The sequence below is a fragment of the Eleutherodactylus coqui genome, chromosome 8 (assembly GCF_035609145.1).
Source record: "Eleutherodactylus coqui strain aEleCoq1 chromosome 8, aEleCoq1.hap1, whole genome shotgun sequence".
NCBI classification, from domain to species: Eukaryota; Metazoa; Chordata; class Amphibia; order Anura; family Eleutherodactylidae; genus Eleutherodactylus; species Eleutherodactylus coqui.
Genome location: NC_089844.1, coordinates 92,108,049 through 92,125,893, shown reverse-complemented (window position 1 = coordinate 92,125,893; position 17,845 = coordinate 92,108,049). Strand labels below are relative to the sequence as shown.

At 42.8% G+C, this 17,845-nt stretch overlaps 1 protein-coding gene across 3 annotated transcripts in view; it reads right to left on the bottom strand.

The window, feature by feature from the left end:
- PRPF40A (pre-mRNA processing factor 40 homolog A) overlaps nt 1-17,845 on the bottom strand; it is a 34,971-nt gene continuing 17,126 nt past the window's right edge. For all 3 annotated transcript variants that reach the window (XM_066576012.1, XM_066576013.1, XM_066576014.1), the window contains 15 exons: nt 17,684-17,748; nt 17,419-17,583; nt 17,229-17,337; nt 15,167-15,317; nt 13,489-13,622; nt 13,261-13,375; nt 13,074-13,165; nt 7,801-7,917; nt 6,629-6,766; nt 5,743-5,838; nt 4,943-5,029; nt 4,210-4,309; nt 2,102-2,163; nt 921-1,070; nt 1-556 (listed from right to left, as the gene is read on the bottom strand). In XM_066576012.1, the coding sequence (XP_066432109.1) occupies nt 464-556; nt 921-1,070; nt 2,102-2,163; nt 4,210-4,309; nt 4,943-5,029; nt 5,743-5,838; nt 6,629-6,766; nt 7,801-7,917; nt 13,074-13,165; nt 13,261-13,375; nt 13,489-13,622; nt 15,167-15,317; nt 17,229-17,337; nt 17,419-17,583; nt 17,684-17,748 (1,674 nt within the window). In that variant the 3' untranslated portion in view covers nt 1-463. The remainder of the gene's footprint in view (nt 557-920; nt 1,071-2,101; nt 2,164-4,209; nt 4,310-4,942; nt 5,030-5,742; nt 5,839-6,628; nt 6,767-7,800; nt 7,918-13,073; nt 13,166-13,260; nt 13,376-13,488; nt 13,623-15,166; nt 15,318-17,228; nt 17,338-17,418; nt 17,584-17,683; nt 17,749-17,845) is intronic.

Below are 17,845 nucleotides of genomic sequence, written 5' to 3'. Positions count from 1 at the left end.
TAAAAGACAAGGCTTTAATACTTCATAAAAATGTACAAAAATAGCCCAGTCAAAAGAATGTTACCACAGAATCATCACGGGAGGGAAAGGCTGCAAAGAAAGCGGAGTATAAAAAAAAGATTCGGTCTTAGGTCAAAATTACAGTTCAGTCCCCTCCCCCGCCCCCCCCAATGGGGATAAATAGATATTATCCTAAACAAGCTCAAGTTAATGGTTGACAAAAAAAAAAGGGGGTCAGGTGGCACATTCTCTTATTGGTTACTTAAGGCAAATATCTGCAGAGGGGCGAAAAAAAAAATAACAGTGAAATTTACAACTTGGAGTCGTTCTCCAATGGAGATAATTCTTTGTACAGAGAGCAGCTGTTTAAACTTGTGGAAAGTTGAACAATTCCCTGGTAGAAACTAGAAGAATTAGGCATTTGTCACATTTTATTGTAAACATATTTGGTAATGAATAGTTCCTATTGATCATCGTCCAGTTGCTCTAAAAGGGTTCGTCTCCGTTTTTCTAGCTCTCCTTCACTTAATTCGCTTCCAGATGTGTCCCAGTTACCCTACAAAAGCAAGAGACATTTAATGTGATGTAAATAATCTGTTCTGGTCATTACAGATGAAGCCCCTTGGAATAGGCACTGTGCTCACAGGTTGCAGTTTAAGTCATCATGGTCAGTACGATCTGCTGCCTGCACTGTCCAGTGATGGCAGTGCCAATAATCTGATAGTCGGGGATCCTGAATGGTGGCATCCCAACGGTCATCTGTTGACAGGCTATTAATAGCAAAAAAAATCCCCAAAAGTCTCAGACAACCCCTTTAGTATAAGACGACTAACAAATTATGGCTATTCCAAGAAAAGAGCTTTGGAGCAGACAGACATACGATTAAAGCCTCTAAAACACAATGTAAAAGTTGCACTTACAGAATCTTTCACCGGTTTCCTTTTTGGGGATTTCTGTTTTGATTCAGTTTTCTGTCTTGAACGCTCTTTGTCATTTTCCTTGTCTCTTTCTCGGTCCCTCTCTTTTTTCTCTCTTTCTCGGTCTCTCTCTATTTCGGATTCTGGAGAATTCTGATGAGACAAGTTGTTAAAATAAAACATACACACAAAATATGTTGCACAGCATACTACCACTTAATATAATTGGAAACATTCTTCTGCTCTAAGTTATATGAAGGCCTCCAACCAGGTCCACCATGATGCAAGATAAATCAGCTCATATATTCCCTAATCATCAGCCGTTAGAGGCTCCGGGACTCCCTGCTGATGAAATAGACCAGAGACAACAGCGGGGGATGAGTATAGGAGCAGATTTGTTATTTTACAGCATGGGGGACCTAGTGAGAGGCCTTGCTATAACTTGGATGACCGTTTAAGGCAGCCAGAATTTCAGTATGTGCTTTCCATGCAGGGTGTGCGTATATCTGAACAGAGATGTAACTGGTACCATTTTTTTTTCCTGGTGTCATTGTCACTTCAGCTAACAGTAGCTTTAAAGGGGTTGTCCCGCGAAACAAAGTGGGGGTATACACTTCTGTATGGCCATATTAATGCACTTTGTAATATACATCGTGCATTAAATATGAGCCATACAGAAGTTATTCACTTACCTGTTCCGTTGCTGGCATCCTCGTCTCCATGGTGCCGTCTAATCGCCCGATTAGACGCGCTTGCGCAGTCCGGTCTTCTCCCTTCTGAATGGGGCCGCTCGTGCCAGAGAGCTGCTCCTCGTAGCTCCGCCCCGTCACGTGTGCCGATTCCAGCCAATCAGGAGGCTGGAATCGGCAATGGACCGCACAGAAGACCTGCGGTCCACCGAGGGTGAAGATCCCGGCGGCCATCTTCGCAAGGTAAAGAAGTCACCGGAGCGCGGGGATTCGGGTAAGTACTATCCGGGTTTTATTTTTTTTAACCCCTGCATCGGGTTTGTCTCGCGCCGAACGGGGGGGCTATTGAAAAAAAAAAAAAAAACTGTTTCGGCGCGGGACAACCCCTTTAATGAATGATTTTACACCACTCAGCCATAACTAAACAAGGTATACAGGACATATACAGTCCTAAAATAGACATTTAAGAGATTCTTCGCAATAAAAACTACTTACAGATTTGTGTCTTCTCTTTTTGCTCTTTTTCTTGTGCTTTTTCGCCTTTTTATAGCTTTTTTCTGCAAAGAAAATGATGAAAAAAAGTTATTTTAGTGCTTTGTCCATTATAGTAATTCAGTGTACAAGAAAACCCAACATAAAAACTGCACAATCCTGTAATTATGGGAATAAATTTCAATATCCACAAAACTGGTATTTTTTTACCTAAACACAAATGGCTGAGGGGGCCACCTAATAACTACGTATAGATATATCAGGGGACAATACAGAGATCTTTCCCATCATCTGTTTATACCCAGGACTAACATGGGGGCACTCTAATAACCATGTATAAATATATCAGTGGTCAATAGAGAGAGCTCTATCATCTATTTATACCCAGAACTGTAACAAGGGGGCACCCGATATGTCTAGAGGAAAGAAGGTTTCTACACAAAACCTAGAAGGGGGTTCTTTACTGTACGAGCTGTGAGAATGTGGAACTCTCTGCCCGAGGACTAGGTGAGGGCAGACTCACTAAAAGAGTGCAAGAGGGGCCTGGACATCCTTCTTGAGCGTTACAATAATTATATGTTACAATCATTAATAACTCCAGAAGGGTCGGTGATCCGGGGATTATTCCGATTGACAGATTGGAGTCAGGAAGGATTTTTTTCCCCTAAAATGAGGAAAAATTAGCTTCTACTTCATTGGTTTTTTTCCTTCCTCCGGATCAACAATTGGAGGATAGTAGGCTGAACTGGATGGAAATATATCTTTCAAGCCTAAGGCCTCCCTCACACAGGGCGTTTGCAGAAACGCAGCATTACTGCAGATTCCGCCCCATTTCAGCAGCGCTGGCATACTTTATGCCAGCGTTTTGGCTGAGTTTTCAGCTCGGCTGAAAACGCAGCCAAGGATGCTGAAAAGGAAAAAAAAAACAAAACACCACTCACCTAGCCGCTGCATTCCGGGTCGCTGATCCGGGCTTCCTCTGCACTGATAAGTCTATTGCCGTAGGCCAGGTTTGAGAACCCCACCTCCAGCAATAGAGTGCTGTGATTGGACATTGAGCGCGCCGATAACCAATCACAGCCCTTCATTGACCGTCTCAGCCAATCAGCGCCGGCAAGCTCTGATGCGCTGAGGCAGTCAATGAAGGGCTGTGATTGGGCATCGAGCCAGCGCCGACAACCAATCACAACACTATTGCTGGAGGCGGGGTTCTCAAACCTGGCCTAAGGCAATAGACTTGTCAGTGCAGAGGAAGCCCGGATCAGCGGCAGAGACCAGCGGCCGCGACCCGGACTGCAGCGGCTAGGTGAGTATTGCTTTTTTTTTTTTTCTCTACCTAGCTGGGACTGATTTTCTATTGCAAGCCCTCATCCCGAAAATCGGCGAGAGGTTAACGCTGCCAAAAACGCGGCACCAAGTGTTGCCGCGTTTTCAGCAGTGCTAAAACCGCTGCTCATTCATTTTAATGGGCGACGCAGGGCTGAAAACGCCCCAAAATAGAACATGCATCGCTGTCAAAGCGCAGCGTTGAAAGGCGCTGCGTTTTCAGCCCTGTGTGAGCAGCCCCATTGAAATGAATGGGAGTCTTGTACAGCATTTAGCGCTGGGCTGAAAAGGCCCTGTGTGAGGGAGGCCTTACACACTATGGGGGGCATTTATGAAGTGTTTCATGCGAGTTTGTCTTTAAAAAAATTCTTGCGCCAGTGGAGATTTGTGACTGAGGTTTTGCACCAGCCTCAGCACTTTTAGAAAAATGGCTGTGGCTTGTCAGGGGTTCCACCCACCCACCCTGGACTGAAAGATTTATATAAAAATTACACCAGAAACTGTCATAAATAATGCTAAAAATGTACGCCAAGTCAGACCAGGCACACATTTCTGAAAAGGCGCAGGGAACTGCCGGAATGTGCTTAATACCCCTTCATCCATTAAGCACACCGAGGGTCGGTACAAATCATGCCAAGCCTGGCATCAAAATTACCTGTCTTTGTAAATTTTCCCTATGCTACTATCCATATTCTATTCACATCCCACCATTCTTAGTCTAGATACAAACGTAAAAGGTATTACTGCAGAAGTTTTTATAGGCCTTAATATAGAATGATATATACCAGACTCTCCACTAGTGGAATGTTCAGAGCCCGAGCGAGAGTCCGATCTCTGTCTTTTCTTTTTTGTGTGGTTTTCCTCCTCTTCCTCTGATTCAGATCCCTATAGACAATAGACACAAGTCTGTTAAAGCAACCAAAGCTTGGGGCACTATATGGACCACTTCAAGTTCTAACTAATCTGAGAAAGGGAAGAATTATGAAATGCATGCCCCGACTATAAAAAAAAAAAAAAAAAAAAAAAAAAAGGTAAAAACAGGGTTTGTGCGACCTAAGAAATTGCAATGGGCGAAAAAAAAAGAGAAGAGATTATGGAAAAAACTGTATTTGGACACTTTCTTCTTAAAGCCGGGAATGTTTACAAAAGTCATTTATCTTAGCTAAAAGATAAAACTAAGTCACAAAGGCAACGATTAACTTTGCATTTCTTGCTTCAGAATTACCATTATGGACTGTGTGGCGCACACGCTGCAAATTTCAGTGCAGAATTTACCAAAACATTTCAGTCCACAATAAATTCCACATCCAAACGCTGCAGCAGAGTTTGTGTTTGGGAGTATTTCCACAGTAAAAAAAATTACAGGCAGAAATTCATTCTATTTGTGTGATGCAGATTCCCACACTATAAAAGTTATGCTACATCATGGTTGGTGACACTGCTTGCTTCTGCTACATGTCCCTTCAATACCCGGTCTACGCATAATCTAATATGCAAGTTTATTAGAATAGTACCAACCGAACGTGAGCGTGATCTCTTACGGTGGTGTTTTTTAGACTTCTTCGAGTGCTTCTTGTTTTTTGAATGGTGATGCTGACATTCATGCTGTAAGGAGAGACATGCAAGGAAACACTGTAAAACACATAAATGTGCCAACAAATGTGTAGGAGAGGAAGCAGGAAAAGATACAGACACAGCCTCTCTAACAAGGTTGACAGGAAGCACATTATTACAACCTCACCTAACCTAGATTTAGATTACTTGGGTATTGCACGAGGAACAATTGACACAGAGTGCAGTTAAAAGGCTTGACAGGACTTAAAATCTGTATTCACATCTGTCACTTCCATAGGTCATTTGAAGTTACAGCAATGGTATAGGTTCACTGTGCGATGCTGTTTCCATAACTCCCATTTACTTCTATGGGAGAGATAGAAACATGTATAGGTGACACCCCTTCAGCCGTTTCCATAAATTACTTCCACCACCAGCTGCCACATGCAGCAGGGCCAGAGGCCCAAAGTAGAGGCAGCGTGGGTTCATCCTCTGGCATTGCACCCATCTTGATTTCTATGGCATATCCCATGGATATCCCCATACGCCAGCCCCAGATGGACGAGCCCCTTTAACCCATTAGGTTTTTGAACAATTCAGTTTAAGGGGAAGGACAGGGGAGGTGGTGTCTTTCAGCAAATTAGCTACTATGCTGTTAAGTGGAAGACTGCATAGAATAAGCAAATACATGCTGCAATTACTACAAAATGTAATCTCTTCTCTGCGGTGGCAAAATTCTTATTACAGAACAGAAAAACATTTACCTCAAGAGCATGCACAAAGTCTTTAAATATCCTCTTCCGTTCAGACTCCAGTGTGATGTCCTCAAATGCCGGCTCCTTAATAAACCGCTCCCGTACCTGAAAGTAAAAAGTAGTGTTGCTCATCGTGATCGAATAGGCAATAAAGTAGACACGATTTTTGCAAAGGCAGTTTAAAAAAAAAAAAAAAAAAAAAAAAAAAAGGAGGAATGTGGCTCAGTTGTCAGCCCTCTTGCCTTTTAGTGCTGGGGTCCTCGGTTCAAATCTCATCAAGAACCACATCTGCATGGATTTTGATAAACATCCAGATGCTGCCATTGGTAAGATATGACCCTACAACTCCAGCACTGCTAACAACTGAGTCACATTACTTGTGCTTTCTGCCTCGGAACAAGAGAGCAGAAAGAACACAAACGGAACATAGAAACTCCATCCAAACAATGATATGAAGTTTACAGCTTTTTAAGCTGTAGTTTGCTGTACTTGAGGGCGGGTGCGTTTACCTATACTTTATACTATTCCTTTCAATGGCCTATCTAGCCCATAAAATCTAACGTTATAAAGATAGTGATGTCGGAGACAGTGGCATTTGCCATCATGGTTTGAGTATGCTCAGTTGATGTGGATAAAACATTGCAATCTTTCTAAACGTCAGTATAGATGCTATAGAGATAGTCACATTACTATATTTTTCAAGTGTTCAGCAGCACTTAAAATGGACAAGTGAAAAGTAAACAATCATTAGTCGATGGCTCGCATTTAGACTGAACAAGTATTGCTCATTTGAGTGATTTTTTTTGAACAATGACCGTTCTGTCTAAAAGCACTTGTACTAAAGAGAGATGAAATAAAAAGGGCCCTGTACATCTTTACCTAACAAAAGACCTACCTCTTCCCAGACAGAGTCCACTTCGATAGGGGGTGCTGCTTGTTTTAGCATGCTCTTGAAAGCAGATTCTTTCCTTTTCATTTTTCGGGCCTCCTCCTTTTCACGCTCTCGTTCCCGAGCCTCCGCTTTTTCCAAAAGCTACAAACAAATGACAAAAAAAATAAAATAAAAAAATAAATCAAAACAAAGCAAAAACAACTGTAAGCTTAACAGGGTATTCCCATTGTGGCAATTCATAGCAGAGATGGGAAACTGCGACCATAGTTACCGGGCAGCAGTTGAGCGCTTCAGCGCAGCACTATTGCTGTAGCTCCCATTGAAGTGAAAAGGAGCTACGGGATATGCGCACTACGCCGTTTCCATAGCTCTCATCAACAAAAACAAGCGCTATGCAAACAGCACTGTACTGAGGCGCTCGCATGTTTCCGACAGCTGGTTGGAAGCAGGGACAGGTTTTCCCCTTCGTTATGAAAAACCGAGACTGGAACACCGCTTTAGCACAAGTAAAGATCTAGAGATACAGTTTAAAAGCTGTTCTCCATAGGTGGCTACAGGCAGCAGCACTATTTTTATTTCCACTTTATATATTATCTATCCTTTAAAACAATGGAAAGCGATTTCTAAGCAGCAGTTTATCACAGGGTCACTGTTTGGCTGTTTTTTCCAAAACCCAAAATTTCCCCATACACTTCACTGCTCCGCTTTCCAAAGTGGCTTTACATACATGGTCTCAAGCTAGCAGCAGACTGTTCAGTTATAATTGCCTGCTTGATGAGAAAGTGTAAATTAGACTATGGACATAAACAAGCCAGAAGCTGAAGCAGAATAGACATTGTATAAACTGCATACATTTGTGTATTTATAATATATGCAACTAATGGTCACATCAACATGAAAAAGAAACAATACTCAAAGAGAGTCTGTCCAGCTATAGGCACCATAAACTAAGCTACAGTGCTCATAGGGCAGGTTCCCAGGAGACCAGGGAGGAGTTATATATCACACATGGCTGCCCATTCCCATTCTATGGGAGTGCACATGCACAGCCTGCAGCTTTGCATCCCCTGACTCTTTGGAACTTGCCGTAAGAGCAACAAAACTTAGTTCAGGGTGTGCATAGCTGGTCGCAGGTTTCCTTTAAAGATGCTTATGTACTGTGCTTTGTAACTTACACTATTAAAAGCAAGTTTGATATTTCCAGCATCTAAGGTTGTTGCCCTCTTTGTTGAGCTGATAACTGTAACAAAATCTTCAAAGGTCGTACGAAGCTCCACTACAAATCCTTTGTCCTACAAAGCAAATATAATGAGTTAAAAGATAAATGTTTTACAAAACTTCTGTCGTGTCATAGTGACAGGTTAAAAGTAGAGATGAGCGAGTATACTCGCTAAGGCACATTACTCGAGCGAGTAGTGCCTTAGCCGAGTATCTCCCCGCTCGTCTCTAAAGATTCAGGGGCCGGCGCGGGTGACAGGTGAGTTGCGGCGGGGAGAGAGAGATCTCCCCTCCGTTCCCGCCCGCCGCCGGCCCCCGAATCTTTAGAGACGAGCGGGGAGATACTTGGCTAAGGCACTACTCGCTCGAGTCATGTGCCTTAGCGAGTATACCCGCTCATCTCTAGTTAAAAGTTCTTATCAGCGGGGTGCGGGTGCTGAGATCCCCACTGATTGCCAAAACAAAAAGGGGTAAAAGTGGTCAGCTGAGGACTGTGGCCATTCTGTTGTGATCAGCGAGGCATTTACAGACTCTGTTGAGCCCATACACCACTCCGAGCAAAGCCGAATGAGCACAGGGCTGGGGTGAGGGTTTCTGCTCCTTCATTTTAGCAATCAAAAATGCTGGCATGTCAGTAGTTGTCTAAAAGCAAATACACAAACACCATGTATCTAGATCAAATAGTCAGGTTAAGCGTTCCCCCCAACTAGGGGCTCAGGAGCTGCATGCGACTTCCTAGAAACTATTATGTTACCAGCAACTGGGAGGTCAAAGGATTACGAGAACTTGGTACCGTAACAAAACTATATCACCGGCATGCATATTGCGCGCGTGCGTGTGTATATGTGTGTATATATATATATATATATATATATATATATATATATATATATATATATATATATATATAGTTTGGGTGAATATATAGTTAAAATGTAACTTACTAGATTTACAGTAAAGATCTATGTTTAATATAAGCTACCAAATACAGAGATAATATACAATGATAAACTGTAAAGAGCCAATAGAAAAATGAGGGTAAGAGGGTTTTCTCGTCTGTATCGAGGGACACAAAGACCTTGGGTATAGCTTCTGCCACTAGGAGCCAACACTAAGCATAAGTGTTTCCTCCTCCCATTAGCTATACCCCTCCTGCAGGCATCATGCTAGCTCAGTTTTTAGCTTAGTGTCGAAGGACACAGATTATCTCGTTTTACGGACTAAGGCCTCATGTCCAGAGAGAAAAATCAGGCCCGCCACAGATTCTCCATGCAGAATCCCGCAGCCGGTACCTCCTTTCCGCGGACATGAGGCCTAAAAATAAGAATTACTCACCTGTCCGGATGCTGCGGATCTGCCCTCCGTCGCGGCCGGATCTTCTTTCTTTGGCCCGGCAGATGTGCATGGCACACCGGCAGCGCATGCGCCGGGCACTTTTTTTTTTTTAAACTTCTGCTCTCCTGCTGCAGGTGTGCCGCGGTTCCGGACAGCTCCCATAGGCTTCAATAGAAGCCTGTGGGAGACACGCACTAAAATGGAGCATGCTGCGGGTGTTTTCCCCACACACACAATGCGCACCTCAAGGGAAAATAACATCCGCAGGTATTTAATTATGTATCCCTATGGGGTGCGGGTCAAGCGTGCGGGTGATCCGCTGCGGATTTTAAATTTCATTTTACCTGTAGACATGAGGCCCAAGTGTGTGAACTCGTGTCAGCATTACTCTGGGCTTGCCAAGACCTGTGGTACCTTCCATACCAGAAAGAGTACTTTGCACAGGGATTCACTGGACTCATTGCTCCCCATGTCTACCAAGCATTGGGTTGAGTTTTGCCTGTCTGTAATCACCTGCTGCCGAACCGGGTTGAGCCTGGCCTAATGGCTAGCTGCCCTGTCGTTACCCCTCGTGCAGTCCAGCAGCCTACTGCAGGGTCCGAGGTCAGGATGATACACGGAAGGTACTGGCTAGAACCATGTACGATGTGTGATCTTACTATGACACGAGATTTACATCTACACACAATAAGTCGTCTTATGAACAATATTGTCGAACTGCCTGTTGGCTTTTCTCCGGCCTTGCTGAGACCTGTGGTACCTTCCAGATGGAAAGAATACTAGCTCAGGAATTCTGAGAACACATGGAGCCTCATCTCTGCTCTGCAGCGGATGAGCTCGAGCAACAGACCTTTACCCAATGGCTAACACCCCTGGGATGACCACCTGCAGGCAACTCTAGGGCGATCTCCGATTACAGGAAAGCCGCAGGCTGGAGCAGTATACTATGTGCGCTCTCGCCACAGATGAGAATGATGTGCAGCCAGAGAGCATCTCATTTTCTGCACAGTCCGGACTTGTTGGCATCTAGTGGTGTTTCTGGGTGCCAACTCCTACAGGTAGCTAGGGGCTATAGATAAGTCTATGGGGCACCCCTCCGGTCAGTTCTTTGTCATGCCAACCCACTGTGAAGCCGGCTCCCTCTCAGGCGGTCTCTGAACTACAAGGCATCTTGTGCCTTCTAGAAACCTGGACTGCTAGTTTTATCAGCCATGTCCGTATGGACGTGGGTAGCGTACAGGCATGATACAGGTTGAGAGAGTCCCCTGCTAACCCTGATTGGTGCAGAACACAGACCCCCTTTTTCCCCTACATTGTGGATGGAGAGACGGTGGCCGTAAGGAGTACTCTGTAACCAGAGCAGTCTCTAATTGCGGATCAGGTGTACGGCGCTGATCCTCAGGAAGACTAGTTCATCCCATTCCCTTGCCAGATGAATTATATAGGGAAGTTAACATGTACAGAGTTAAGGCGGACGGATCCAGAAGCACGCTGTGATCCTCCTGCATTGTTCTCCGTGCAGGAATTCAGGCAGTTGCAATGAATCCCAGTACAGGGACAGCCGTAGTTGACTACCCAGCCAGTCACCATTTCAAAGGAATGACGTCTTTGAAAGCCCATGGTTTCATGCAGATAGTGGATGCTGTGGGCATTGTCAGAGGAGCACGGGGCTGAAGGATCTCTTCAGGCAGGCCCTTTTCGCTCTACAGCTATCAGATAGCAGACGTCACAGTCGAAGGTTGTCAGGATACGCAGCATCAGGGTCATGCTGCACTTCAGCTATGCGGCCTGGAGCCAGAGATCAGTCCTGGATCCCCCCATATTCTGGGGGTAGTCAGGGGCGTATACGACTTTTTCAAGATAAATCGAGCAGGAACTTCCCGCTGCAAGCCTTCCAGCCTTGGTCAGCACAGTGAATCGCAACAAATTGTTTCTTCATTGGCGTCTGGAATCGACCGGCTTCCTCCCTCACGGCAGGATGGTGAAGGGGATATTGACAGGCTGGAGGTATATGGAAGCTGATGTACAACTAGGTTGACTGTCGGAAGGCACCCAAATTCCTGAAGTTTCGACGCCGAAGGCTCCACAGCTCTGTTTTCGATGGCCATTTTGTCCTAAAGGTTGTCATCAGGAGACTGTCATTGCCAACCTGTTGTATATTCTCACGCTGCCAGTGGTATCGGGATCCACTATAGTGAAGTATTTGGTGGGCACCTTTCTCAGTAGTGCCTTGTCCCGGGAACGCTCTGGTGGCAAGTGGGCTCGGTCTGACTACGCAAGAGTACCTCTCTCATGTAGTATTCTTCAGTTGCGCTGGCTCGCTGCTGGGAATCCTGGCAACTCTGAGTGGATTCTTGTTTTTGTAAGGTGCACTCCTTGCACTGGCTCGGCTCGTGGCAGTACAGGGTTACAGTGCCAGTGAAGTTATATTCTCAGCTGTGTTACGTCTCATATTACTCGGGCAGCGGTTACCTTGTCAGAAGCTCCTTTTCAGGAGTTTTTCCTCCCAGAGGATGGATGGGACCGTTAACCGGACCTCTTTATGCTCCGTCTCTGAGCATGCTGGATGCCTAGTTATCTATTAACAATAGTCATAGTTGAAGAGTGGATTTGCTGCTTTATACCTGCGGCTTTTTATATTTTCCAGCCCCGTTGGGTACTGCTCTAGAATGTCCCAAGGTCTTTGCTGTGTTCCCCAATGATACAGACGAGAAAACAGGATTTTTGTAAGAACTTAGAGTAAAATCTCTTTCTCGTCTTCTTCATTGGGGGACATAGCACCCACCCAGTCTGGTAGAGCAAGTTTATGTTTTTACCATTACCTCCCCATTTGTATTATCTGTCGACTTTCACATATATTGGAACCTATCAAAAACAAGCATTGGATACGTCCTGCACCCGTGAAGTACTACTGCGACTAGCAAAACATTGATATACACGACATGTGAATAGTTTACTTTGGTGGCATTCCAGATTTTCTATTATTGGTTCTTTGCAGTTTATCGTTGTATACTGAGTCTTTAGCAGCTTATTCTTAACATAGATTTTTAATGTATATCTAGTAAAAGTTATGTTTAACTAGATTATATCTTCAGCCAAACAATATTCTTCTGACATCTCCGATTTAGCAAACACTTGCATTGCCCATGAAACGACAATTTTAGAGCCTCTTTTCGTAAAACGTTGCATTTGGCAGTTCTTCCTCTTGGAAACATATGAACACATTGACAGCTGGGTATTACAAGCCCACTTGTCAACAAAGCGCTGTCCATACATAGTCCGACACTGTCAACATGGATTGGAAGGTATCAGAATGTGCAGGGACACATCCCATCATCAAGTATGATGGTAACAGTTGTCAAATTATTCATGAATTTCCAAAAGGAAAAAAAATTGTGTAATGCAAAACTCTAATTAAAAAAAAACAACAAAAAACTAAAGAATTCTTTCATGAAAAATGCAAGTATTTATTATAATAGCCATGTCAGGAGATTATGGGGAAATTTGCACCAAAATTCTGGTATTTAAAACAAGCTAACAAAAAACAAAAAACCACACACGATAAAATTTGTTACTTGCATAAAAAAAGGCAACTTTTACTACCCACTGCCACTTTTCTAAAAGTGGGCATATTTTAGCAAAGAGTGGTGTGGCCTCCAAAAGTATGAGAAATTTACTAGAATTTACACCAAAAATTGGTGTAAATTTTAGTGGCAATTTACACCAGCTCTTAGATTTCACATTTTGAAGAACGGACCTGTTAATAAATCTGGTGCACTTCATTTCAGGGCACTCTGATTTTTTTTTTTTTAAACAGTGGTCTAAATCTACTATGCAAATATCCCCTATATCTCCAACAATGGTTGTTGGTGAATACTAAGGAAGACATACCTACCCTCAATATATCTTTTATTATTTTTTTCTCGTCGTGATATCGAGCTTTGAGACCCTCCACATAAAACTTGAAGAGATCTAAGGCTGTGGAACCTGTAAAATAAGACATGCAACTTCAGGTCTTTTTCTGGAAACCAAATATGACAAAGCCAAGTTTGTAGACAAGCAACCACTGAAATCTTTCTTACCCGGCTGACCCAGCATGTTGGCAAAACGTATGTCAGAACTGATGGTAGGATACAACTCCATCCAAGACGACATGGAATGTAACTGACCGTGTTCATGTAACTCATCCAAAAATACCTGGAAGAGGAAAAAAAAAAAACACACGAGTTAACAAAAATAAGTTTATGAAGTAACGGAGTCAGAACAAGTTTTATATCAGAGGAGTAACAAAGTAACAACCGGTTATTAACCTGAAAAGATTCTCTGTTTTTACGCTGCCGCCTTCTTTCCCGTAGCAAAGTTTTTTGCTTTTCTTCCTCTTCCTCTTTTTCTAACGCACGGATATGCTCTTCAAAGCATATTAAGGCATCTTCTTTATCCATATCTGAGGGGGAAAAAATATTAATACAGTGAGGGGGGAGAAAAAAAATGCAGAATGCATTAAGGTGTTTTTGTGTTGTACAATTTTTAGAAGTATTCTCTAATTATAAGCTGATCACAGGGTGTCCCACTGCCGGGACCATCACATATCAGCAGTAATCTGTGGGGCAACCGGATAGTAAGGGTTCATGTTCCCTGCAGCCACATGGCAGGGGATGTGAAGAATTACACAGTTAAACCAGTAGCATGTGTTTATTAGCCAGAAACCTCTATGCATTACAAACAATGGTGCTGATCAGGGGGACCCGCACCATCGGCTAACTTAGAAATCCACAAGAAGTTATTTGACCCCTTTTAAATAAAATGAGCCCTTGGTAAACTGCTAGATGCATAGGCATAACAATTTAGGAGTGCACACTCCAATTATAAGGCTTTATTCATAGTACTGATCTCCTTAAAAAGGGAAACCTTATGGGCCCCCTAAGGCACTAGGACATGTGCAACCGCGTCTTTAGGTAAATGGTAGTATGACTAAAACAGATTACCTTTTAAAGAATTGATAGCCACTGGCAAAACAGCATAAAAGTGACACACTGGCAAAAAAATAAACAACTTTTCAGTCCCTGTCCCCCTCACCTGATTACCTATCATACTCTGAAGGTCTCCTCTTTGGTTTTCAGCCACTTCCATGCGGTGCAGCTCCCTGTCTGATGCTTACCAGGCACTAACTTGAGTGGGAGTTTTTTTTGCTTTCACTTTCAATAAGCACAGCATTAGCTAGCGGCTATACCATTTATGTCTGCTGGGTGGGAGGCAGTTTATCAATACCTTCTATATTCACCTAAATAAGCTATAGACTAAGTATACAGACAGGAAGATGAGCTGTGATTTCCTCTATTATAACTGTGACAGGAGCGGTGTGTTCTCTCCTTAAAGATAGACAACACCGCTCTTGACCCACGTCAGAGGCTTCTCACCAGCCAAGCCAGAAACCTACTGGACACTAATGAGGGACAAACCCCTCGAAACAGCTGTCTGTGTATGGATTTTGGCTTGGTTTCCTATTCCCAATCATTGTGTTACAGACTTGGTTAAAATGTCATACATTGATTTGAAGGAACGCTGTCATCCAATACGTGGCGCTGCAGAGGTATTGTTCCATCTTCCTTATGAGCAGTAACTGTGCTAGGAGTGCCTATGTCCCCACCTCAAGGCCGTTTGTGATATATTCATTTAACCGCATGACGCAAACTGAGATAATTGTCCCCTGTAAATGGCCCTTTACCGTACGTGCCCTCTCTAAGCCCATCACCGGATACAAAACGGATCCGTCGTTATTGTAACACTGAACTCTTATGTTAAGCAGGGATTATTGGCCATCCCTTCTCAGTGAAATACCAGCAAGGCATTGCGCCCGATCAGACGTATAAAATTAAATAAAAAAAAAAAAAAAAATTTTTTATATATATATATATATATATATATATATATATATATATATATATATATATATATATATAAATAAATTTAGAGGTATATTTTACGCACTCTGCAATTCTTCATCTTCAGCAAACGTAGGGTTGTCCATGAGGTACTGCTGAGCTTCTGACCATGTGGTACAGTAGGTTACATTCGCCATATTGTCCAGTATGTTCTTCAAAGCCTCCCAGTTTCTCTTCCTCAGTTGCTTCGCTTGTTCCTGCAAATTAACAAAAAATACGCACAGTTACAAAGAGGGACAAACAAGTGTACTTGGCAACTGTAAATGACACGCCATATAGTGCACACAGCAGAAACAAATCTAATACCTTGTGGCAGAAGTACATTCATATAAATGATGTCTAAAAGATGACAAGGAATGCCGGAGTGCGAATATGTGATTACAACACATGCTCATTGGAGAGAGGTTTTTTTGTCTTGTTTGGGCCGGCTTGCCTACACGCAAAAGAATACAAGAGATGTATTTCCTGCCTTCAGTTCTATTAAATCTAAGTAAAAGCTATGAACATGTCTTATGAGGCTGCTGAAGGTCACTTCTGCATTTTGATTCAACCACACAACATTCACTGCTACAAATACTATAATAATCATTATGCCACATCACAATAGTGTTAGTATCTTACTACTATTAAAAGGAGTAAAACAAGAGGTCCGAGAACTCGACATTTTACACGAACGCTTAATTAACAATTACACGGATAACTGACATTTAGCCCCTTTTAAAAAGGCATTTCCTATCATTAGGAAACATGGATGCTTTCTAACAACAGTGACACTTACATGCATAGGTTAGGTCTGCTATTGCATTTCAGCTCTACTGCATTGAATAGGGCCAAGCTGTAATACCGCAAACAACCTGTGTCCAGGTGTGGTGCTCTTTTTGGAAGAAAGTAGCCATTATTTTCTAATCCCAGACAACTCCACTAACAGGAACCCCTGTAATAAAATAAAGTGAACTATACTTACCCTTCTGCCGAGATCCAGCAATGCAGCCCTGCTGTGGTCCAGGTGATTGCAGCGACAGATATAGGAAAATTAGGCGTCAAGTTCCTGAACTTCTGGCATCATTGAGCTCAGGATGTGAACACAGAGGCCAGGAGAATGAGCGGAGACACTGGAGCATGTTGCCCGCTTTCCTGCGACATTGTCACTGCAATCACCAGGACCACAGCAGGGATACAATGCTGATGCCAGCAACCAGAGGGGGCAAGTATAGTGCAGTTTATTATTTTAATACAAAAGGTCCTATTGAAGTGGGGATTGTCCAGTAACTAGACGACCCCTTTAAATAACTGGCCTTACTTCCTTTTAAAGAGGCTATGAAAACATGGTACCACAGAACAGTGGCTGCATGGTAGATTGTGCAGCTGTAAGTCAGGTACCCGCATGTCAGACAACCATCAATCTGTATTCTGCCATCTTAGTCAGTCCCATTATCTTTCAATGGATAGGGCGTGCACACTTGACCACCGCTGATCATTGTTATCCACTATTCAGAGGTTAGGGAAGAACTTTTTAACTTGGCACAAGGGCTGTTCAACATATTTAAAAAAAAAAAGATTCCACATCTTCGATTATAAACTAGCTTATACCCTCTTCCCCTCCTAGATCCTCGCATCTCGCATCTCCCACACCTACGGTTCTGGGTTATCCCGTGACGTAATGCTTACAGGCTGCAGCAGCCCATTTTCCATAATGGGGGGCTTAATTTTAATTTTTTTCTCATAATATATTAAATATAAAATACATATATTATATAAAAAATATTATATGTAAAAATATACACACGGCTTTAAAAAGGGTTAGTAGAATTGAAACACCGTAGTACTAAGTAAAACAAGGTCGGTCTATAAGCAGAAAGTGCTGTCATTGGTGCACAGATGAAAGGAACTGCCAGTATCAGTACTGTAACAAGTCTGAAGACACAACAACATTAGCACCAAAGACCAGCTGTGCACATTTTGCACTTTTCCCCCTAATTTTAATTCTTAAAACCTTCAATTACACTTTTCCGTAAAGGCTCCACTACACAAGAAAAAAAAAACTGCATCAATGTCATTACACTATGACCAAATCTCTTCCTACAAAACAAGAAATTGGTGCCTTTTACCTTTTCTTTCTTTGCTAGATAAAACAAGACATCTTCATAAATCTCAAGGCGATCGCGTTCAGAAATTCCATTCCAGACGTCCAACTCTGTGAACATCTGTTCTGCTTTTCTGTCAGACGAGAAAGGAGACTTAGATTACTACACGTTCAGTGTACTGCAGAGAAGACCATTATATTTACTTTCTGCTTACTTGTATCGGGTGGTGGAGGTCATCTTGTCATGATTTTCTAAAAACCTCTGAAAAGCCTCTTTCGCCTCCTTGTATTTCAGCCTGGCCTCCTCTTTCTCTTCCTTCTCCGTCTGAACTTTGTAAGCATTAAATGCCTGCTTTTTCTCACTTAACTTAGCCAGGGCGCTGTGGAGGAAAATATTAAAAGGAAGGAAAGGACACAATGAGCTATAAATGACAAATTATTGGTTAGCAAGAACTTGTAAACTCTGTGTTTTACAATTACCTGTATCTGGGATCATTAATGATCATTTTCATGGCTTGTTCCCAGGATGCATTGGACGGCACACGCTGAGGAAAAGGAAGGAAGTCACTTGCTGAATACCACAAACAGTTTACTTTATTTCCAAATAATAAGTGAGTGAATAAAGGCCATGTTACAATAAGA